This window comes from Agelaius phoeniceus, chromosome 9, assembly GCF_051311805.1.
Source record: "Agelaius phoeniceus isolate bAgePho1 chromosome 9, bAgePho1.hap1, whole genome shotgun sequence".
NCBI lineage: Eukaryota > Metazoa > Chordata > Aves > Passeriformes > Icteridae > Agelaius > Agelaius phoeniceus.
Window position 1 is genome coordinate 16,262,553 of NC_135273.1, and position 25,563 is coordinate 16,288,115.

The following is a 25,563-nucleotide window of genomic DNA, read 5'->3' on the forward strand; positions in this document are numbered from 1 at the left end:
GAACACTGCTAAAATGTTGACAGGCTTATACTTCACATGGTCTGCGCTCTTGCAGAAACATATGTATGCTATATTTGGAGTAAATTCTCTGGTTTGTGCTATGAGTCTTACTGTGTCTAAAATGTTTTGTATGATTATTTACCCTCAGAAAGGCCACAGCACTTCAAAAGGTTCAACAAACACTGGTGTCGAAACTTGCTTTGAAAAAATCCTTTCCCATAAACTTGTAAGCATTTTCCACATGCTGCTGTTTTCTCCCCCTGAAATTCTGAATGACTTCTATCATCTTTAAAAAGAAAAAAAAAGGTGTTCTTCCCATCCTGGTTAAATGATGGTCAGCCAAAGGAGGCGCCCAAAAAGATGTGATTAAAAAAAAAAAAAGTGCACATGTATAGGTATATTTTCCTAATGATTGCTGGGGAGAGTGTTTTTATGATATTTCAGGGGTATTCAAGGGTTCCTTTAGGCAGTTTGTGGTGAAGCCTTCCTCCACTCTTGCAGCTCGAGAGTGCAGTTAGAGAGGCCGGTCTTCTTCCGTCCTGTGGGACCACGTAGGAGGGTCAGGTCTTCTCACAGGCTTCGTGATATCACGTAGCTCAGTTGGCCTAGATCCCCTGTTTTATTTAGGACAATTAGGTCTATGATGTATATATCAAACCTTAGTTTTCTGAGATACCCATCGCCTTACCAGCTTGAGAATCCTCAGAAAATGGTTAAGGTTTGCTTTTAGTGTTTTGCTGAATTTCTTCTACAAACCAGACAAAATAATCTTTTCCTGAGGTGAATTTGCCCATCATGGAGCCAGCCTTCCTGGCTTTTTGTGCTTATATGGCCTGAACAGAGATGATATTTTCTCTTGGATAGTCTTATGCCATGACACTTATGTTTATATAAATATAAACAAAAGAAGTTTTACTTTGAGCAAGTTATCTTAATATAAAAGATCTATTCCATTTGCTTTGTGTTGTTGATTAAAATGTCCTTTGTGTTCATATATGTGTTTAAAAACATTTAAAAACTGTGTCTGGTAAAACGTTGCTCTTGGCAAAATGATGAAAAGAAACATTTTTTCATGTAAAAAACATTACAAACAGTAAATAGAATAGATTGTATAAAAGAACAATTTTAAATGAATTTTTTTTCAGTCTTCAATGCTATTTATTTCAAACAAGTTTAGGCTTTAAAGTTAGTCAAGCCTCAATGCAGCCTGTTAATTTTAAAACAATTGAATGTCACTCCTTCAACTCTTTACTAGGACCTTTTAGATTTAGATTCCTTGTTTAAAAGAACAATTGTCCCTTTTACTCTGTATTACTTGAATAACATTGTAGGCAAAGCTTTTTTCTTGTTTATGTCCCTATCAAGGCTATAGAAAACAATTTTCCTACCAGTAGGTGGAATCAGATGAAAATCTTAATTATTAAATAGAGTGTAGCTGTATTTTCTAATCCAGCCGAAAAAAATCATCGGAGTGGCTCCAGTTTTGAAGTGCAAAAATAATAGCAGCTTTCTAAAAAATATTTAGCTCATGAGAATACAAATTAGACTAATAGAAATTTATTATTTATATTTAAGAATACTCTGACACCGATTCCTTACATGCACTTTTGGAGAGTACTCCTGGATAGGTTAAAAATGTTGCATGAAAGAAATTTCTGTTATTAGTTAATATCTGTGTCTGTTCAGTAGGCAGTTATTCTTCTGGGCAGCTTTTTCATAAAACTTTAGAATGAAAATCTTCAAATTATAGATGCAAAACTTATGAACATCTGGGTTTTATAGACACTATTTTAGAAAGTAATTCTGATCATTTTTGTAATTTTTTTGTATTACATTTATTCTGAGACCTCTTATAAAGAAAGTTGGCCGTATAATGTCTTTTATACGTTTATTCAGAAGAAAAGAGGGAGTAAAGGTTTCCTGGTAGTGTGTATCGTTTCCTGTATAGTGTGTATAAAGTTTTGGCAGTGTTAACCCTTAGTTTTACATGTAATTAAGGTAGCAGGGTTGTCACATATATCTCTTCCTGAAAAATCTGTGTTTGTGCACAAAAGAGTGACTGGTTCAGTCTAAGAGTCACCGATTCATACACCAGTTTATCTTCACCCAGCTGATTGAACGAGGTATGGAATCCTTTGGGAAGCTCAAGCAGGAGAAAAAGGTTTGTCCAGCCTTGTTGTATTCGTGGCAGTTGAGGGAGAGTTGTTCAGCAAAGAGCAGGATGCTCAAGTTAGACATTACAGATTTTCCTTCTGATTCTTTCTCTGTTTTCACTTTGAAAATGTTATTTACATACTCATTTTTTCCATGGGTTCCATATTTGTAAATCTATAGTTGTCTTAACGTACTGATTTTGGGGTATAGTTTGTTTTCCTCCTGGGTGTTTTGGAAAGTGAGTGAAAATATCCACCCACCCAGTACTTGTAAAACTTTTCAATAAATTTCAGAAATTAGGAATTATACAGCAAAGAAAATGTTAAGGTCTTTAGTGATGGACAATGCAGATTTTCCAGCTTGTTTTTGGCAGATATAAAAAGTGCAAGTTAGACTTCAGTCTTTTTTTTAAAAAATCTGCTAAAATGGTCTCCTGCATTCTTGCCTTTCGTCCTTCTTTACTGTAATTTTGTGTGCTGGAGAGTTCCCATGTATGTTCTAGAAGGAAATAATTTTTCATGGGAATGTTTTTCTCCTTTCACCGAGGACAAGCTTTCCAGGGATGGTTTGGATCAAACCATACAGAATATTTGTGACGAAAAGTATAATTTACTGGAGCTCAAAATGCAGCTCACACTTTCTCAGTGAAAGGACGGGGGTGTTTAATGTATTGCAAATGCATGTCTTGGTATGGACACAGGTTCCAAAATGTTTGAAGAACTAAAGCCCTTTGGGAAAAACCTACACAGACAAATTCATGAAAGGTATGTGGGAGAACTTGTAATATCAGAATTCTGCATCTGGGGTTTCCAGCTATGGGACAGACTTGGCAAGCGGACCAAAGAGAATATGTTGGCTGTTGTCTTCTTTTTTTTTCTTTCCTAAGGTGTATACTGTAGTAAAATTCCTTGCAGATATGCACTCTCTATAGTTCCATTCAGACAGAGAAGCAGAAAGCTAATGAGTTATGGATTAAAGGATTTGTAGGAAATATGGAGTTTGCTTCTGTTCCATAGCACAAAGTTTCTGCTCTTTGCAATGTCAAAGAAGGTCACTGTGAAATTAAAGCTATATTAGAATTGACTGCTCTTAATTAAATAGAGGTCAAATAATCAGTCTTTTGCAGAGATGGATTGTTCTCTTTGGAAGTAAAACAAAATTGAGTAATAGAGCACCTTCACCTTTTTGTCAAGAAAATCCCACAGCTGGGGACAATGTCACCTTCTCTGAAAACATGTCACACCATTTATGACTTGTGCTGGCACAATAAACTCTAACTCTCATGCCTCAGGCATTTGTAGTGGTTTGTTTACCTAAAATTTCTTGACATTGTTGAGAAAACATTGGTTTTCTTCCTTCGACTGAAAGAACAACAAACCCCAAAAAAGCTGTTGATGTGGGTTGGAGGGAACAATGTTGTTCATCTGTTGGATTCCACAGATGAATGGAACCTCTTGTAAATGCTATTAGGTCCATATATTATGAGACTGAAAAATACATGAAAAGTGTATTTGACAGGAAAAGCATTTGGTTTTCTTGCTGACCCTGTGCTAAGATGAAGAGAGCAAGGATGTCTTACTGGTGCCTGACTCCTGACTGTGTTAGTCATGTCAATACTTTACCTCATGTCCTTCAGGTGATACTGGAGTTCCTGGTGAGAGCTTAGAAACAACTCAGAACTGACAACTTAAATGAATGTAGACTTGTCAGCTGCCTCCTCTGTCTTCCTGTTTTTTTTTTTTTGGTGTGTGTGTGTATGTATGTGCAGGGACACGCTTCGGAGTGCTGTCAGTTTAGTTAGATTGACCAGCCTACTTGTGTAGAAAATAATATGTTCCAGACCAGAGGGACACGATGATCTTAAATTCAACTGATAGAGAACATTACCAGACTATACATGGAATTTAGATAGCGTTATGTTTTTCTACACAAACCCTAACTCCCCAAAAGAAGGAGAGAATTTCATTGTTTGTCTGCCAGAAGTGCACTTAAATTGTATTTGAATAAATCTGTTAGATTGTTGTTTTGTTGGGACTGCCAAGAACGGATTGGCTGTCTTGAAGTATTTCTTCGCATAGTGGATCATGCTGCACATTAAAGAAGCTTAAAAGAAGAAAGCAGTTTCTGTACTAGATGGTATCAGGGTTCACACTTTGGATAATGATGTGGTTGTAGGCACTTAGAATGAAGATTTTATTATGGACAGTAGAAGTTAGGAATTTTCAGTTCAAATTACATCTTTTTTCAGGCGATTTTTTATAAATTCTCAAAGAACATTTCTGCAGCTTTTGTGGAGTAGTAGCTATAAAAGACTATGAACATAAGCAGCACACAGTATATATAGGTAAAGCTACAGATTCTAGAGCTGCTTAGCTAAATCCATTGTAAATTTTAAATTTTTTTCCCAGTTACCTTCTTTCAAAACCATTTTGCTAAGAAATCATTAATGTCTCCTTTAAAACATCCATATACTTGAAAATGTCAGTTCATTATGAACTAAATGCCTATAGGTGCCTTGCAAACTTCACTTTTATCTTGGAATAAATGTCCTTGTAGTTAAGAAAAACAATTACAACTCTTTGTCTGAACTTTATCATATTTATTCATTATATTAAGTTTTTTTTTCATTCAGAACAATAATTGTTCCCCTACTTTACAGTGGAAGTAGAAGCTGACACTGAGTCTGGAATGAATATAGTAAAGATGAGCATCTTTTCAGTGATAATCTCCCAGTAAAAGTAGGGCCACCTGTTATACAGAAAGTGGTTTTGTTGAAATGAAGGAACAGGATTGTCATCTGAGATGTCCATTATTTAAAATATTAGCAGGTAGAACATCTGATGACATTTCTCTCTGTTTCCAGTATAACATTGGCAGGCTGCTAAAGGACCATAGCTGGGTTTTGTGACTTGTAGTTTCAAAACATGTATAATAATGGTAGGGAATTTCTTTGAGGAGCTAATCTGTGTTGCAAACCTCAGCATGGTTAGAACTCTGTACAACATATTTTCTGTAGGAGAGAGATTATCTTAAAATATTTATATGATATGTCTCTATCAAAGACTCTAGATTTTGACAAATGCATTTCAACAAGGGTTTATCACGAACAAGAAAGCAGAAGGCTGAGTGTGTACCTCCTAAGTTGTTGTTCTGTGTAGAAACACTCATTATTGGGCACAAAATAGGCAAGAAGAGACTACAGCTATTTCTCTCACTCATTACCCATATGAACTCTCCTTCCCTTGTTTTACTGTTGCCCTTTTGCTCAAAAGTAATTGGTCCATCTCTGACTACAAAAGATACAATGAAATTGGTATATATGGAAGAGGTGTTTATGCTGTTCTTTTCACACTTGGGAATTCCAAGGGGTTGTCTTCTAGACACAAATCTGTATGGGAACAGTGAACCAAATTTTAGAAGATCCTAAAGGCATCAATCAAAAGTACATTTTTCCTGAATATAACCACTAAAATATTTCTTCCAGCTTCTAGCACTTCAGAAAATAAACCGGAAAACGGTATTAGGGAGGTTGGATACTAAAGCATGTGTTAAAATATCAAAGCAATACCAGAGGATCAGTTATTAGAGTTAAACAAATTATTTTTTTCTAAAGAAAAGTCCTTCACATGTAGTTGTTATATGATATTTCATTATTTTTAGAGAAAGAGAAAATTCCGTAGAAAAGTTTGTTTTATGAATCCGAGGAAGTCTTATTCAACAAAAGCATGCATGTGAAATTTTTCTTGCTTCAGTTTTGGAAGATTGAGAAAACTGCATTGTAATGCCAGAGCCCAAATACTTAAAATGGCTCTAATGTATTGATCTTTGGGGTGTTTAATGACAAGGTGTTAAGAAATTTTATAAATTTTTTTGTATAGCCTTAAGCTACTTCCTGCTATTTTTGCACTACTTGCCTAGATAATCTTGTATTTAAAATTGATAGTCCTGATAAATACAATAATATTAAACCATTTGTTATTGGGTTTTTTTTCAGAAATCATTATATCTGTTTTCTTTGAACATAATGCTCTCTGCCATGTGCGTTTTTTATGTACTTATTGCTGTCTGCTAATTATTGTAAGAGAATACTGAATGAAGCTATCATGTTTTACTAATAGTTGGACATTTTACGTGCTTTTTACTTTCCCACCATCCTAGCATGCAACTGTAGCATATCTTCGAAGAGTTTTTCTTCTGTGTGTTTCCATAACTGTAGAGAAAGGTACCTTAAAGCCAGTAAGTGGTGTGTCATGTTATTTAAAAAGAATTCAGAAGATATGCAACTCTCACATTTACATCACGTTCTGCTACTCCGTGGTTCTTCAAAATTCTTGCTAGTCAGTGGTTTTCCTACTTTTACCTTTGTCATCATTACCTTTATCACATACTTCTTTTTTTTTTCTCCCTTCCATAACTTGTTATTCTCACCTATAATCTTTTTTCAATCAGTGTTTGTTCAGAGATCAATTTACTGAAGAGCAGTATTTGAGGGATAACTAAATAATAACAAGGCCCACTTCTGAGATAAAGTTACCCAGGTTACCAGATACGGAATTATTCATGTTTATTTGAAGTGTGACCCACTTTAAGGACCCTTTTTGAGGAAAGCCACAAAATAGCCAGTGTTCTGCAGTACTTTCATGTTGGCTCCATCGTGTATCTTTAATTTACAAAAACAAGGATTTGTAAAGCTGCTTATTTCAGTTCCTGCACTAGCAAAAATTCTCATTCATCTACTTTGTGTTCCTCTGGGACTCTCTTAAAGTAGAATACAGCTGTCCTTGGAATTTTTTAGGCTTGCAAAAATGACTTCTGCACCAGGCCTTTCCTTTATAAATTGTGCCCCCTTGTGAAGAAATATGGTGGGTCAGTAGGAAGGACAGCATGAGAGCAGAGCAGTGTGTGGCAGCCTCAGCCGTGTGCTTGGGAACTGGTTCTAGAGGACTGCAATTAGAAATAATCCTCTTCTGTTTATATAATTTGTCTCAAAGTTTTTTCCCTGTTAATCTGTACATTTTCTGCAGTAGTATAATTGTGTTAGTAGCTTAGAGATGAGAAATCTAATGTGGGAAGAATCATTTTACTTTTGCTTACAGTGAGTTTACATCATGCCAGTGACCTTATTTTCTGTACTTATAACTACGTTTTAGAAATTGCTTCATGGCTGGCATTGTAAATTAATTTTTTCTGTAAATTCATACAATACCAAGCACAAGGCGGTGCCTTCAGATAAATTAAGCATTGCATCATTTCATTTGCAGTAATGTAAACACAAACTCCAGTAGGCCTGCAAAATTAAACATTAAATGTATCAGATTTTATTATCTGTGTGTCTGTGATCACATTGAAATGCTTATGGAGTTTTTACAAGGAACAAATTTCCACAGACTGTTGGGAAGCAGACTTGTAGGAGCTGCAGAGGTGAGGCAGCCCCATGTGCAGTGCAGCCACGGGATTAAGATTTGGCAGCACAGTTCTTTTCTCTGCAGGCTCTCAGGCAGTCTCTGTAGACGGGAACAGGCTGTCATCGTGGCTTGCTGAAAGCCAACCTGCACTTTCTGCTTGTGTTGGCTTGTTTCAATCTCTATAAGTTTTGTCATTTTTTCTGCCAGATGATATGATATGGATATGGTGAAACACAAGGGAAAAAGGTACGGTTCATGTAATATAAACTGTTAAAAAGTTTTTCATGCTCCAGGGATAATAGGAAAGCTTTCCTTCGTCAGAAAGGAGAATGTAGTGCTGGAGAAAAATATATTCTTGCTTTATTAAGCAAGATATTTCTTTCTGGAACAACTTTCTTTTCAGTGAATACTTATCCTGTTCTTGTAAACAATTTGTAATTTTGTTGTTTTCTTTTTATTTAAAATAGGGATACCGAATGTGAATGTTTACTAGCTTATTGTGTTTAATTGATTGTAAAGCCACTTACAGAATTTTAGCACATAAAGTTATAAAGTCTACTTTTTTGCTTAGTATTGGGTTCTAACTCTATAAATTATGTAAATATTAATTACAGACATTTATTTTTCTTACTTTATTGTTTTGATAAAATACTTAGATGCAGTTAATTAAGTTGACATTAAACCCCCCAGTGAATTTCTGACTCTTCATGTGTGACTTGATGAAGAAATATTGCATGTACAGCAAGGATTTATAGAAAAAACTTGATATTTTTAGTGAAGTATATTGAAATCATAAGCAAAGTCTGTAAGACTTGTGTTTTTGAATATGCAGTAAAATATAAATGGAAAAAAATTCTGTAGCTATCGCTTCACCCAGTGTAATCAATACAAAATTGTTCAGTAGAAATGCAATCAGGATGACATTTGATTATTATGTATATTTTTATAAATGCTAAAAATTCAGTTTTATCTTATTTTCCCATCATGTGCATGTGAAGCTAAAATTACACTACCCACTAGTCATGATAGAGAATTGTTTCATTTTCTCAAACATATGTTGTACTTTTAAATAGTCTAAAAAACTTGGAAATTGTCTAATGTTTAAATGTACCAGACTAGTCTTCCAGTAAAGCAATATGTTTCAGGAATTTAAACTGAACAGTGCTTTTGACTTGACAAGCAATTTATTGTGTAGGTTGGTTAATGAGGGATCCAAGTACCTGCTTGTGAAAAATAACACAATACTGTTCTTTTTTGTACATGAGCTCTCATGATGAGTAAGAATAAGTTGTGATGGTTGCACTTAATGAACACAAACTCTCTATCTCTGTGACAACTTCTCTTAATTTCACTTAAATAGCAAGAGTTTTACCTTTCTGATAACTTGTAGTTTGGTTATGTTCAAATCAAATGACTTGGGAACATTATGATAGAGCTTTGAGGTTTTAAGTAACGTGTCCAAATATTAATTTTTTTTTTTTGTGCTGCTACAAAATCATAACACAAAGGGGAACTAAAGGTTGATACATTAAAAATATGTTAAATCGTATATACTATGATAATGTTTGGCAGCATTAGGTTGTGGGACCTACTCTCCAAGAAGCAGAATAAATGCATAGGAAGATAAAAGTTCCTGTTTTGAAGTGTGTACAGAGTGATAAAAAAGGTGAGTTGTGGGTTATACAGATAGGGCATTTTTCTAAATTGCCATATTACTAAGTAGCATGTAAATATGGGCTTTTGCTGATATATTAGTAAGTCTAGGGCACTAATGTCCTGTAAATGAATAAAATACACAGTCAGCCAGTCAGAAGACTAAGAAAGAATGACTGGACAAAATGTTGAATTACAGTCACACATGTGTCAAGCACATATTGAAGGGCAGTTAGCAAGCCCATTCTAACTTTATGGAATTGTATTTGTTGCCATCTTTATTCATTCTTACCTTTCTATTAATTTAGAGAGGGGACATGACTCTCAGTGAGTGTCTTTTCTGTATCAGTCATTTTAATAAAACCAAACTAGTGCCCAAGCTTTACATTTTGTATTTTCATAAGTAGCTAGACTTCCATCATTGTGTCAGTTTGTTTTCATGTGGTCTTTACGTCTTCATAAGCAGATTTCATTATAGAAGAATGCGTTAGTACAGTTTGTAGAGTAACTTATGGAATATAAAGACTGAGTTTGAAAATAGGTTTTAGAAGTACAGATGGAAATTACTTTTTTTGCACCATGCATTTGCCCTTTGCAATGCCAATATTGCAATAGGTTTATATATTTAATGTAGATTTGGCATTTGATGAGATTTCTGTTATAAAAAGCATATGTAAACTATTCCCTCTACGGAATAGATTGTCCTTGATGTGGTTCTGAGAAGATAGGAGCCTGGAAATTATCTTGTTTATTCTGTTCTACAGTAAAGATCCATTAGATCTATCTAATCTTTATAAAGTACTGGTTTTCTGGTTTTTTTTGTCCCTGATGTCACCTTAAGTTTTTATCGTAGCACTGTTTGAACAAGTCTTCCTGCTTATTCTCAGAATGATGATGCTGTGACAAAACTGCCCTCTAAAGATCTTGAGAATGTACTTGTCAAATTGAAAGTATTTGGGACTTGAGTAGAATGTTAAGCTACTGCTAGAGTTTCATGGAAACATACAATGCTTTCAACGTTTTTTCGTCTTTCAATGATAATTATTTAAAACAAGAGCAAACAACCATTTTTGCTTAATAGTTAACTGAAACATCCATTACAAATTTTCCTCCCTCAAGTACGTGAATAGTTTGTTATGTACATGAAAACTTGGTGTAGTTAATTCAAAACAAATCTGTACTCAGCTCTCCCAAAGCTGTTAAAGAGCCCTATTTCTCATTAAGGTGAAGCTTTTAAAGTTTAAGAATCCTAAATTTGGCACATGTACTTATAGATAAATAAGTCAAAATGTTTTCAGAACTGGTGTGATAGTACGAAAGAGAAGCTTGTAATAGGAATCTAGGTTTTATCCTTCATTTTGTGAGGCTAAGCATACACACAGGTCACTTATGCATGTAATTCAGTGTAATATAATTGCAATTTATAAAAATGATTACACTGAGCAGAGTGGCTATGAATTTTGGTAAGGAAGCTGTTGTATATACAAAGTTTAGTTGAAGCTAATGCTAAAGCAAAATAAATCTCATGGATGACTAAACTCTAGTCCCTGGGTCTGTAACAATCCCCAGAGAATAAGGAAATTTAGTTTAAAATATTTTTGTTCATCTGGTCTTAAGCCAGATGCCTTAAATTCTGAAAATCAAGCCTCCAGTGACATTCCACTCCAATGGGAAAAGAAAGGAGAACATATACTCTGATCCTGCAGAAACTTAACTTCATCAACAATTAAAAAGTGTAATTTAAATTCTGAACTACTGTGCTCTTATTCCTTATCCCTCGCTTAGTCACTCTACTTTTTCACTCATACTCATTCTCTTAAAACAAGCATATTTACCTTAAAAAACATGTTTTAAATGTGATGAAGGAATTAGAACTTTTGAAAATTGCAAAACTTTAGATTATCTCTTTTGTGATTTTCAGTCGAGTTAAACTGAACTGGAAATAGAATTAATGAATCAATGCCCCATGTTTAGATCTTGGACTTGGCTTCCAAAGCTCCCTTTGGAGCATCAGTTTTAACTTAATAACAGTGTTACCACCCTTGCATCATTTTAGCAGATTCAGATGATAATTAAAAACTCTTCCAGTGACAATTGCTGCCATAGATTCAGTTTGATTCCAGTATACAGTTGTCTTAATGTAAGTATGGCTATTAGTGTGTGTTAGGTATTTATCATCAAAGTTGTTTCATAAAATAGAAAGATGATGTGAAAATTGAATGTATGGTGTTCTGCAGAACAGTTATTTAGAGGCAGCAGGTGAACTCTCCAGCTGGCAACAAGGAAAACAGGAAGTTATTTTTTTAGGTGGCTGTGTTGTATATTAGTTGTTCACAATGTCTTCACGTGTATAGCTTTTCTACACTTCCAGATGCAGCACAGTCTTCCTTAGCAGATAATGACCAGGGAAGATGAATAGTGTTGAAGGTTCTTGATCCAAGAAAGCAACATAAGGAAAATTGCTATATTGTACCGTGATGGATCATTGCAATCACTTAGTTTTAGCCAAAATTTTTATTCTAAAAATTTACAAGATAGCCCTTTTTTATTCTTATCTTTTTGTAGGGTTGTTATTAAATGTTCATTGTGAATGATGATGAATGAAGACTCACTTTTTATCAGTAAATTATGATTAAACATGTAATTTCAAAGCTAAGTTCGAAGTATCAATATTCTCTTGTGACTTTGGGCAAGGAATTTTGCCTTTTCTATTTCTGGGTAATTTTTAAAAAAAACCTTAAAGTGGAAAATGCCTCTTTATAGAACAGAGTTATTTTGTTTCATGAAATCATGTTCTGTATCCTGACCTAAAAGTCTATCAAACAATTCAGTCATGAAAACTCTGAGAATTTCCTGGCCCCAAAGTACTATCCAAAATAATCTTATAATTATTCATGTGACCCTATGAACCCAACAGCTGAAGTACAAGCAAACAAATAGGCATGGATTCAGTGTCTATAAAATTAGAAAATGAGAACTAGATTTCCTGTGTTAAGGAAAACTTGCTCTTTTATTAGCTGTATGCCATGGGTAGGATGCATAAATTTCACAGCTGTAGTAATCTGCCTACCAATCTTTTACTGTAATATCAGTTAAAATTGGTTATAAATGAAAGTATTTTGGGATACAGCAAGGTTCTATTGCACTTGACATTTATTCAATCCTTAGGTTTCTGTCTACATATCTGAACTATAGAATGTTTCTGATAGATGGGCTGAGATCCACCTTTCAATTTAAGTCCAGAATGTAAAGTACAGTAAAATCCCATTATGAACCTTTTTTGATACAAATAAAAATAGTGATTGTATAATTAGAAAGACATTTTTATTACATGTACTTCGTGTCTGAGGTTTGGCACATTTACTCTGAGCTTACTCTGAGATCTTCTAAGGCAATTCTGAGCAATTTCTCTACTTGCAGGGATGCATCATTACACTGTGTAAAAACAGAATTAGCCAGTTCTATGACCTTTAACCCCTGCCAATGGCTATCTTATGAATTTTAATATGAGAGACATGGGAATGGAACAGACTGTGTGCTTTCTGAATCAGTTATAAGTATACATATTAACAAAATATTTTTAAAGAACCCTTAAGGCCAGAGTTTGGCATAAGCAGCTATAGTGAACTTTGACAAATAGATGAGATTGTAGAAAGAGGATAAGAAACCAAACTTGTAAGGGCCGGTGAGATATGGTCTTCAACAGGGATAATTTTTCAGTTTTCTGTTCGGTTCTAAGATGATCATGTTGACAGGAGATCTCTTAAGTGTTTTCTTTCTTTACTGTATGTTACTCCTAAACCTTATTGTCAGTTTATAGATCAGGACTATGCAACTAAGCTCATCTTTCAAAGTTGTTTAAATAATCAGTTCACATGAGTGGGAATGCAGCTATTTTTAAATGTGTGAGTTCTGTGGAAGCCTTTCCTCAAATGGGAAGAATACAGTTGGTATTAAGGTACAAACCCATACAGATTTCTGCCTGTATCTGGTGCATGTCTAGGGTTTTTGTTTGTTTTTTACAGAAAATCTAGACTTGCTATTGCTCCACATACAGAATAATAGGTTAAAAAAAAGATGTGGGACATTTGGGGGATTCAGTGATCCATTGTAATAGTAGCATCCTTTACAGTTTGACGTACCAAAGACCTTTCTACTATGATGAAAGGAGGAATTTAAAATGAAAAACTAATCTGTCCTGAATTGAAATTATTTCATCATGACACATTTAATATTCTAACATCTAAATGGTTTGAGTGAATTATTTCAGTCTTTCTGAGAGTTTTAAGCCTAATTAGCCTTTTTAGATAATGTACATAGCTACACTAAAACTTCAGAATCAAAAATTCAACCTGCTAATCATCTTCTTGTTTCAAGTACTTTTTATAACACACCTGTGAAGTTTTATATGAATGCTTTTTTATCATCAGTAAGGTATATCAAAAGTCATTATTAAAATATATTTTTGAACAGTGCTTATGTGTGTGGTACTTATACTTTTATGTTAAAAAACATAGTAGGTAATTTTGAAAGCTGATAACCCAAGAAATTCCAGTCCGCACGATCAGATGTTCAAAGACATGATCCATGTCAGACTAGTAAAACTAACAGCTTTTCAGTAAAAAAACCCCAAGGTGTGCATTAGTTAGGTGGAGCTTACACAGATGTTTATTTAAAAGAGTAATTTAATTTATTTAGTTACTAAGGCAGCAAATTGTTCATAAATTGTTGGTGAAAGTTGGAGGAAGTAAATAAACACTCAGGAAATAAAAAGAATACTGGCTGCATGTAGAATTGACAAGAGTAGAACAGAAAACATCTAAAGTTATAAGTTGCAAAGTACTAGAAAAATACTAAAAAATACTTAAAACTAAGTTAGCAAGTGAACTTAGTAATAAAATAATTAATAAGTATATATTTTTTCACATACACACTTGTACCAACAGAGGTATAAATAACTGAGCCAGCTGAAAGTGATGTTTTTTGCCTTTTCTAGCAAAGATTACAGAGGTTTTTCTCACTGGCAAGGGCATTGTTTCACGTTGCTGAAAAGTGATATGAAGAACTCCTATTTTGTGTACAGTGTCATCCTTTCATTTTCTCTGTAATCAACTTGAAATTTCAAGTGTTTATGAAAAAACTTTCAAATGACACTTAATGCCTTTTATCAGCCTCTTATTTATATCTTAAGGTGATTCTTCTTAGTAGTTATTTGAATCTAAAGTATAATACCTGCCATGAAAAGCGGGACTTTCTCAGGGTGGAGGTATTGTTTTAAATCTGTATCCTAATTAGATCACCCTGCTTTCCATCTTCTAAATCTGTGAAGTTCATCTTTCCTTTGGAAAGGTCTATTTAATACTGTTACCTTACAGAAATGGAAAATAAGTAAGTAATAGCAACCAAGTTTTTATCAAAAGTAAAAATGATGACTTGTTGGAAGTTTCGATCTGCTGTTACAATTTCTGGTCATAAATCCAAATCTGAAATTAATTGTTTTAAAACCTGTGCCAGCATTTCCTGATGATAAGGAATGAAAAAAATTTTCCACTTAAGGCACTTGTCAGATACCAGAACTGAATAGGGATGGCTAATAATATTTCTGAAGAATGTTGAACTGTACTTAAGGATTATTGCCTGTGCAAGATACTTTGATCCTCATTAAATTCTGTTTCTGTTCTTGAAATTATCTCATCCTTAACAGGATGCAATTCATAAGAAATATTGGCTGGTGAGGTAATGCACATTCTGTAATTGCGATCGAAGCTTTAGAAAGTTCACAGAACATCACTTAATGAATATTAGTGTTTGGGCACATCTGTGCTTGATCGCTCTTTTGGCAGCCTTCCAGCTGCCATTGACACTGATTTCCATGTTCCCAGGGTCAGCTCATCTGTTTTGTGTGTGTCCTCTGCTGCTCTGGGCCACATTGCCCGTTTACAACTTACTGTGTAGAACTGAATACTCAACAAAACTTGCTGCTGAGTAAGTGAGCATTGTTGCTCTGCAGCATGATACTCTTGTCTTGATCTCTGTGCTGACATTCTGTCTGCATCTTCCTCATCCTTGAAGAGAGCACAAAAGTTGGAAAGGTATTTGAGAGCAGACATTGCAAAAAGGATATTGGCAAGACAGCTGCTGGAAGGGTATCCACAGTGTTTCCTCTAAATTGCTGGAACTTGAAGATCATTTGCAGAAAAGGAAAACATCTGGGTCTCCCACAGTGACTGCATCACTGGACGTTAGAAAAGCTATGTGAGTATGCTGGAAAAAGCATTGACTCCTATGATGAAGAGATGCCTGAAGCCCTTTATTTCTCTCCTGTGATGTGTTCTTTCCTTCAGGTGTGTAAGGGGACTGGACAGGCTCCAATGCATGCACCTCCTCTGCAAGTTGTATGTGCCCTACCCCAGGGAGGGCAGCTTCTGTTTCAATTGGGAGATTTATTCCTACTATAAGGAGAAGACAACATAGCATTCCTTGTATGTTATGAAGTACACTTCAGATTATACCATGACACTGTATCCTCTTATTTTTTTCGTATTTTTTAAAATACAGTACAGTGTTTCAGCAGTCTAGGGATACTTTAAGGAACTTTTCCATTACAAAAACTGGCATCTCAGCAGGGAGGTTATAACGTTTTAACACCATGTGAAAAAACATAGAAAGCAAGATATGAGCAAATTAAGATATAGACAATACTCTTACTCCCTGCCATTCTTTCCATTTTTGCTGAATTGCATATATTTCACTGTCAATATGTATTTATAGCTCTAGTTTTCTTGCTGATTAGTTATCAAAATAGCCCTTTACTGCTATTTCTTAAGCACATATGCAAACCTGCACCAAATGGCTGTGTTTCAGTAAAACCTTCAGGCAGTGGTAGTTCTTGTTCTCCTGTTGGTAAAGCTGCAGGCAGGCCAGGTGGCAAGTGCCACTGCTGAGTCTGTCAGTTCTGCTTGGCGGGGCAATTGCTGGCTTGCAAAGCCACCTGAAGGGTGATGTTCAAATACATCTCCAAAAGCTGTTGCGTATGAAGAAAGGCATGATAATATGTAACCCTTTATTTGATTGCATTTTATTTTAATCTGGGATGGCTGTTTGTACTTTGAGAATGTTGCCTGTTAGCCAAAAATGTTGGATCATGAGACGCTGGGAGAGGATCTGTGAGTTTGATGCCAGCTTGCAAAACTGCCAGATAGTTGTGTTTGTGTTTGCCACAGGGAGAAACTGCAATAGAGTGTCATGACAAACAACAGATCAGAGAAGCTTGGGAGAGGTAGCTGTCCTGGTTTCAGGTAGGGTAGAGCTTTCTTCTTAGTAGCTGTTACAGTGGATGTGGAATGGGAATGGTGTTTCATCTCCTGCTGGGATGGACAGTCAAGAGTCTCTCACAAATTTCAGTGGTGCTACAATTTAGAAAAGCTTACAGTTGAGTGATTGCATTCATCCACATCATCTGGAATAATAAGTTGGGAATGAAATTTAGTTGACCACAGGTTTTATCATAAACCTTACCCTACTTGTTCTTGTAAATACCAGAACTCAGACACATAGCCAAAAATTTCATCAGCTGTCCTGGCGTGTGCTTATTTGGTTACAGGCTGCCGAGTACCACCAAGAAGTTAGTGTTCTAACAGTCCAAATGTCTGACTTTTGTACTCCAGACACTGAAAGCCACTTACCAAAATGTCCAGTTTCTTGAAAGGATTTCTGAAGACCTCACCTATTTGATTGCTGAAGTGAAGAAGACTTGCCAGTGAACAGAGCTGAGAAATAGTCCTGACAGAGCAGACCTTTCAGCTGTTCTCAGCATCCTCTTTGTCAAACACAGTAAAATCCCTCGGCTTTGAACAACCTGCACAACTGTTTGAGATATGGCCTCTGGCATGTCCTCTTGAGAATATCATGTACACAGAAAGACAAACATATACACTATTGTAAGGATAACAAAAAATGCATTCGGTGTTTAATGTATTTCAGTTCTTATAATTGATACATAGTCAGAAATTGTTACAAGACATTCATATTTTAGAAAGACCTTGAATTAAAGATTTGTACTTTAGCAATGATCTTGAAATGTCATGAACTAATCAGTGAGGGTATGGTCATAACCTGAATGAGATAAAGCTGAGAAAATCCAGCGTACTTCAGAAAATTAACTATCAGCAGTACCTATTTTTACATTTTTTACTAATATATGCTCAGAAGTATTATGCTGGAGTATCATTTTGGAAGACATAAAACTCAAATATTGACCAATTCTGCATTAATGCCTCATTCACCCAAGTTCACTTTGCATATTAGTTTCTTTCTGACAAAGGTGTTTTTTTGCATAGCAGACTGTGCTTGTATTCCATGCTATGTATATCCAAATTAAATGATAGAATAAATGCATGTAAAAGCAATTGGAATGGTCCTTGGTCATGACTTCCAAGAGATCACTGTTAGCTTCATTTGACCAATTTTAGTAAGGGTTTTCTTCTGAAAAACCTGCAAGGCCAAAATGAAAATTCACTCACAGAATTTCCTCACTTTAATGTAATTTTTCTTGGAACAGAACAAATTTGAAAAGAGCAGCATTTCCTGTGCTGTTAATTGTGCTTAGGCTTGTATGTTCTGTAAAACCTTTGTGTTTTCAAAGGAGGTATTTAAATGATCTTCAACACATACTGTCCTGAGAGTTATTACTTGTTATTATACCACTATGGCTTACAGGCATTTAAAAATGCTTTAAAAGTGTGCAACAAATGAAGACAGGCTGCTGTCAGCAGCCCTCCATCATAGAAGTGCTCTGTAGGTGAACAGCCAGGAAATCAGTCTGAAATGTGTTGTACCAACTGAACATATGCACACACCTCCTACATTTCAGTATTTCATCTTGATTATTCAGGATATCTTGATAGATGTGTTTAGAGAGTGTTTGGACAGATGCAGTGAAGTATTAAAACCTCATTACCCTATTGTCTCATATTTTTACATTGTAGTAGCAATAAGCATAATTTTTCATGACTATTCTTTGCAATGAAATTCTTGGGTACACACATTCTTCTGTAAATATTCTGCTGCCTAATAAATGGGACATTTTTAGTCAGTTCATAATTCCAGTTTCTGGGTTTCAAAAGCACAGCAGCAGCTAGATATTTGACAACATGATAGCATGCCTCCAAGGTCTAAGCTAAATACCTGAGGCAGAAAAAATATGAAAAGAGAAACAAAAAAAGACTACAGTAAGAGATACATGTGCATTTTAGTAAGAAATCACAATTATTTTTTATGAACTGCTATATCTGATATTTCCAGTACAGCAGTACCCATGAACTCCAGCTTCGTTCTGGGGGAATATGTGTCATAAACTGGGCAGTAAGTGGCTGCGGTCTTTAGGTTTCTGCCATTTCTACACAGTAAAGCTGTAGTAATGTTGTGGAGAAAAGGACATATTCCAATTTGCAATTCCATGATGATTAAACAGAAAAAAAAAGATTGCAAGAGAAAACTAAGGAATAATTTCAAGGCTAGCATAAGTTGCTTGTTCTTATAGTTATTTTTAAAGATTTTTTTAATATCTTAGCAAAATATGTCTGTCGCCACTGTAGGAAACTTTTATTGCCTGAAGGTTATCAATAAGTTAACTTGCAGATACCATTTTAAGTTACTAGAAGCAAAACTGAGGAGCTTTTAAAAGTAAAGTTTTGATAATTTATTTCATACATTATTAAGAAGTGAATAATCTATTTTGTTTCCATGCATTTTCCAAGTATAGACTTGGTTGTACAGCTGCAAGGATGGAATTCTGTCTGAAATTAATCTTTATTTTAATGCTAATTTTCATTTTTGAGTTGGAGGACAATTTTCTCTACTAGAAATCAGAAATATTGCATGTTGCAAGTAATTTTTATTTTCTTTTTACTTACCATTAAAATCTCCTTAAAAAAGAAAAGAAACTAAAAGCTATTGAAGCCATAGTATACTCTTATTGGAATACTGGTGTATTAGTATATGGAGTTTCCTGTTTCATCTTGTTTCTTATTTTAAAAGTCTTGTATGTTCATTACAGAATATTTAGTATTGCAACACTTTCAGAGTCAGATACTGTCCTGAGTTTCTTTTGAGTTACTGTTTTGTATGCAGTAAGTGAGACACGGCAACATCAGACTCTAGATGGTTTTGAAATCTTTAATTTGATATCTAAGGCAAAAGTGAGGCTTGGTTTCTTGATGGGTAGCTTTCAGTTCAGTGCTGCATCTTACTCTTTTTGGTTCACATTCATTTTTAATTACATTAGTCATTCTTTGGTAGTGGCATGGATCAATAGGATCTGGATTCTGCCCGGATGAACTGTAAGCTCTGGCTTGGAATAAACTTCTTTGTCTCCCAGGCAAGATTAAATTTCCCAGTTGTCTGCTGCAATCTCTCTGAAAGGTGGTTTTCCCTGTCAGTTACCTGAGGGATTTGTTGCTATTCTGATTGTTTCAGTTCTTTACAGGGGCTGACAAGTATACACATTGTAAGTCTGTATTTTTTCGTAACCTCATCTGTGTGCAGCAGAAGTAACACGCTCAGAACTTTAACACATCAAAACAAACAGAAGTTGAAAATGTTATGTGATGTGCAAAGTCTTTGGAGACAGCTAGTGCCCCAAAGTCTACTTTACACAGAAGAGATTAACACCATTATTCTACGTATAATCTCTCCGGCAAAACACTGTCGCCTATTTCTGTCAACAAATAGTTTCTTTGCTTTGGCAGCTGAAAGAAATTTTAGTTGTGTAGGGAACAGAACATGCCTTTATAAGTTGCAGAGCCCAATTTAAAAAATATTTTGGATGGTAACTGCAGTTTTGAGAAGTTAAATTATATTCATTAACTAAATATTTTTTTAAAACAAACTAAAAAGACTAATTATGTCTGCTGTGTGTAACACACTCATAGTCCAAAGGTTTACTATTTCACAGTACACCTTTTGAAAAGGTACTTGCAGACAGTTAGCTAAATAAAAGATCTATACACATACCATCCAGGTAAGGCACCCTTTAAGAACACATTTTCTTTCTGAATTAAGGTGATGAGGTGTCTATACTGACAGTCTAAAAGTCTGTGAAACTGCCAGATAGCAAAGAAAAGAAGATAAAGATGCAGGTGTAATATTTCTAGAAACCTCAGACCAAAAAATTTTGGAAGATCTGCAGGGAGAGGGGAAAAAAAAAAAAAGGTGCCACAACATTTCATGCTGTAGTGTAGTGCATGAGTAGTGTAGTGCATCACAGAAGGTATCTTTTAAAGGGATTGAGTTATATATAACCATAGTCAACATGTGAAAGTTTCTTTATCTTAATAAATATGCCAGTGTTCTTTTTCAGATCATTGAATTACATTACTAGTTAATGAATTATTATATTTTTAATATAAAATTTTACTGTTTTCCCCCAAAGGTGGTTATTACAAAAATTAAGATAACAAATATCTACTTAATAGATTAAATTGTAATTGATTCTCTGCAATTTGTTTACATGGATGAAGGAACCACATCATTGTTCACTTCTTCTGTTAGTGGCGGGTGAGATCCCCCTCATGGAGCAGGGAGTTGGGTCCCTCCTCACTGACCTGGCAGGGTGAATGCCAGGCTCAGGGCAGAAGTGGATGGGTGTGAGATCCCTGTGCTGGGAGCCACTTCCCTCCCTGGATCCGTGGCTGGGCACGTGTGTGTCCCGTGGGCAGGGTGTCGGTGCCTCTGACATGTGGCGTGCACAGGCTGTGCAAACAGGTTCTTATCATTTGACTGAGCACATGTGTGCTTGCTTTGTAGGGCTGGCTGCAGTTTTGCCATGTTGATGGATAGCTGTATTTTGTTTATATGTGGGAAAGGATGGCAACAAGACACAAGGCGCTAATTGAAAAAAACTGTCATGAAACCATCAGCTTCTTTCTTCTGCACATCTTTGACTGGTGGGGATCAGTCTCATGAAAATTGTCTCAGCACGTGTCCTGGTGACAGTTATGCTGACATTTCCCTGTGTTAATTTGTAGTTTACACTTTGTAATTAAGAAGCACAGATCATTGAAACAAATTATTAATGTTAATCAGTAAGTCATCATGGAAGAATGCGAAGAATCAAGTCTCCCCTTTTATACTAAATGAAGAGATTTCTTCCAGATTCTTGCTTTGATCATTAGACTCTTTTAAATAAGCAAACATTACTTAGTTGCTAAGCCACAGACTGAAGTTCATTAGCGTGTTATCACAAATATTGGGAAAAGAGTACTAAACCAATATTAGATAGAGGACCTGTGTGTAGGCTGGAAGTAATGCAATAAATGTGAACATTTTGAAAGAGGGTTCAGAGTGATTAAAACCATCTCTGTTTGCAAAACCCCGCCTACTCAGCAAGAAAAAGTGCCAACCCTGAGTTGATCTGGTTTTTTCTGCTACTGATATCTCTAAGGTTTTCTGGAAGTACAACAGATCTAATAGTATTATAAACAATTTTATTCATATTCAGTATTTTAAATGTTGATGAGGTATATTTAAATGTTGATGTGGGTTTTTTTTAATCTAATGGTTTTCTTTAGAATGCTTTTAAACATAGATTGAAAGCCAGAATGACTTCTCACTTAAATATCCTGTTTGGGTGCCTGACCCAAAATTCTAACAAACCAGTTTTGGATAAGTAGATATTGCAGGTCACTGAACTTCACAAGAAGTCGTGGTCATTTGGAATTGTTTTTATATTCAGTATGTTATCCTAAGCAAGTGAACTAACAGTCCATGCTTTTGCATTCTTCACAGATCTTCAGTACAGTGAGAGAAGAGGAGGAAGGAGCAGAAGATATTTTTCAATATATTCCTCACCTTCTGAGGAAGCTCCCAACATCTGTTACAGACTGTATATACAAAGGAGATGGTTTTTGTGTAAAACCATGTGTAACAGGTGCTTACTGTCAATATCGTGCCACTTCTCAGAGGACTGCGCTCTCTAACTATATAACTGGTGCTTTACTAGAAGCAACTACATCATTAGGAGCAAGAAGTGGTCTTTTAAATATCTTCGGAGGATCAACTGGAAGAACAATGCTTAAAGGTAATGAAGATTTTCTTTTATCTCTGTCCACTTAAAGTATAGCATGAGTTCCAAAATTATGAATACAGATAAAAAAGATTTTATGTTTTCAAATATTTTCCTTTGCAGTCATTATATGAATAGCTATCTTAGTTTAATAAAGTAAAAATGCAACTAAACTGAAAAGACTTGTATTACAAAACGTTTCAGTTTTTTCTCTTGTTAGAATCTTTTCTGCCTGCATCCAAATTTGATGCCTAAGCCATTGTTTTTAGGGTGTTTCCATGTGTAGTATTTCTCATTTACCAAGTACTCCTGCTCATGGGCTGACTTGGTTCAGAACTAGAGAAAGGAGTGTATGCTCTACTTGGTTTTTATTGTTGTCATTATACAAGTAGCTGTCAGCATAGCACTGTATTGAGAAGCATGTACACTTCATTACTGGTTTATATTTGGTCTTCTCTTGGGTCCATCATCTTTGTAGTATTGGATCATTTCAAATAACATGGGTGCTCTCTGTGTGGAAAGTGCCTGTTGGAAAATGGATGTTGCATACTAAACTTCCATGCTGATCATCTTCGTATGTAATAATATCCTCAATGTGATTTAGTTTAGTCTGTTTTGGAAGCTAAACAAAGCCTTCTTGGTACAAATTCTGTGCTTTAAAATATGGTTTTGTACAGAGCAGTACTTACATTATTGATTAATTTTTAATTCATGCCTAGAATATTTCATAAGTTACTCAAGAATTTGGAGATCTGTCATCATCTGTGATCAAAACCATAACAAAAGGATGTACTATCTCTGTCATACCATGGTAGAAGTGATGCATGTGGGTATTATGGCTTGCCCAAAATTTTACAGAAATATGACAAAATTAAGTGCAAAACCAGTGCGGTTCCTTAACTAACACAAATACTGACTTCATTTCTAACAGACAAATAATGGTATAGTTTATGCTCATATATGGCTGTCTTAATTTTATCCCAAGAAGTGGCCCTTTCTTGTTTCAATTCTAGGTGAATCAAAGGGTAGAGAGAAGCATTGAAATATTCTATGAATAACAGGTACAGATGGCAGACTTGTAGCATGTGAATGAATTTCAGTAGTACCTTTTACAACAACATTGAGCAGCATTACTAAGCTTCACGTACCATCATTGTCTATGAGAGACAGATATGTACAGTATAGCACCCAATTTTGGTAGGATTTTCCATTTTATTTTGTTTGGTTTTACTTGTTCTGGGGAGATGAGTGCTTTAGAAAAATAAACAGGAACAGTCCTGCGATAGCTCAGAAATCAGAATTAGAAGAACTGAGCCATGTGCTTCAGAGCTGAGTTCTGAAACTGAAGCAGCAGCAATAGTTAGCTCAGGCCCACCAAGCTGCTGATATGGCTACATCTTTTTATGGAGCCTCAGCTAGTGAGTGCTCTTGTGTGCTCTGTGTGCTCCATGTACCAGCACACTTTGCACTAGTTTGGGGGTATCTATGGTGACAGTATTACATGGTGTATGTTGTTGGATTCTGAGCCAAAAGATGTAAGACATTAAAAAAAAGTTCAAGATTTTGAACTCAGTTTGCAATTCCATTGATAGGCTGTGTAGAGAGTAGAGACAGGATTTACTGTAGTGGTCTAGGCATGATTTACTGTGCTGATCTCTGGTAGGAAGAGGTGTGCTGCAGCTCTAGGATATTGAAATTTTCTGGATGTGGAAGCTTCCTGTTCATTTATATTGTGACGATGTAATATATCAGAGAAATTATAAGAGTCCTCTCTAAAACATTTATATGGAGTGTTCCCTGGTGATGTGACCAAGTCATTTACATTAGTGAGGAACTCGGCTGTATTCTGAATTCAGAGCTCTGGTCATCATTCATGGGTGTGTACCTTTTGAGAAATTGTCCTGTCTATACAGATTGATAAGAAGGCTATTTTCATCTGTCCAGCATCCTCTGTATTGCTGAATTTAACCTCAATAAGCTAACCTCATCTAAACCTGAGAAATTTTAATTCACATCAATAACTCTGTCATCAAATGCAATGGAGGATTTATCTCAGGATACAGAATGTCATGGGAACACTTCACTCAGTAGTTGTTTGCAGGCATTGAAAAGAGAATATATTGATCCTGTTGTGGTTTAATAGCTGCTGTTGTTTAACCCTGGTAGGTAGCACCTTGCTGCCACTCACTCCCCTAGAATGAGATGGGAAGAGAGTCAGAAGGGTAACAGTGCAAAAATTCATTGAAAAATTCAGTTTAAGAGAGTTTAATAGATAAAGGAAAAGCTGTGTGTGCAAGCAAAGCAAAATAAAGAAGTAATTCAATACCTGCAGTCAGCAGGCAGGTGTTTTAGCCCTTTCCATGAAAGTAGGGCTCTGTCACATATAATGACTTCTTGGGAAGACAGGCACTGTAACTCCAAATTGGTTGTCAACTAAAGAGTAAATATTACTGCACTTCACATGATTTTCAAGACAGTTCTTAAAAAGCTTCCAAAGCAGAAGTAAATTTGTTTATTAGAACCAATCTATATTATGAAGTCTTGAAAAGATCTCAAGGGCTGTTGAATTTGTGTTTGGAGAACCTTTTCTGAACTAGACAGCATTCCACTACTTTCAAAATGTTTGCAATTTTTGGAGACAAAGTTCAGCACTCTCTTGCACAGTGTGTTTAAAGAGGAGCCCATTACTTTAATGAGAAGTGTGTTCATGATTCAGAAGGAGGATTTCTCAAAAAAATTAATTCTCTCTTTAGTTAGGGCTTTTATGTAATATCTGCCCAGGAAATAGGGATCCTGCAAACAGGAAGTCCCTAATACTGGGATAGCCTCCTGGGTTGTGTCTCCCCAGCACCAAGCACTTGGTCAGTTCTTTGTGTTCAGTCCTTCAGGGGTTACTTAGTGACCTGAGCAATGAACCTTACAGTCACAAGTAGTCCAGCTCCAGGGAGTACTTTCTAAGGTTTTGCTTGGTAGCTAAGGACCTTAAATGCTCTGAGTCTCCAGGGCTGGGATGGTTTTGTGGGCAGATCAGCCACTGTTGTTAGTTCCACAGAAGGCTTCCAAACATACCAGACCTTCTAAGCCAGAATTCCCAGTCACGTGGATCTGAGACTGAGAGTTTTCAGAAACTCAAGTAGGGCCTGCTGTGTAGGGGGGTCATGTCTGAGGCCTGGAGCAGAGCTCCTGCAAGGCCTGCTCTCAGATGGCTCCCGACTGAGGGGCTGCCACTCCGCTCCCGCTAGCACAGGGATAGTCTGAGACTGGGCTCCCGGGAACCACAGATGCCTG

General features: G+C 35.7%; 1 protein-coding gene across 4 annotated transcripts in view; it reads left to right on the forward strand.

Moving 5' to 3' along the window:
* PLCE1 (phospholipase C epsilon 1) overlaps positions 1-25,563 on the forward strand; it is a 140,019-nt gene that overhangs the window by 40,952 nt on the left and 73,504 nt on the right. For all 4 annotated transcript variants that reach the window (XM_077183064.1, XM_077183063.1, XM_077183065.1 and 1 more), the window contains one exon: positions 21,999-22,290. In XM_077183064.1, coding sequence (XP_077039179.1) covers positions 21,999-22,290 — 292 coding nt within the window. The remainder of the gene's footprint in view (positions 1-21,998; positions 22,291-25,563) is intronic.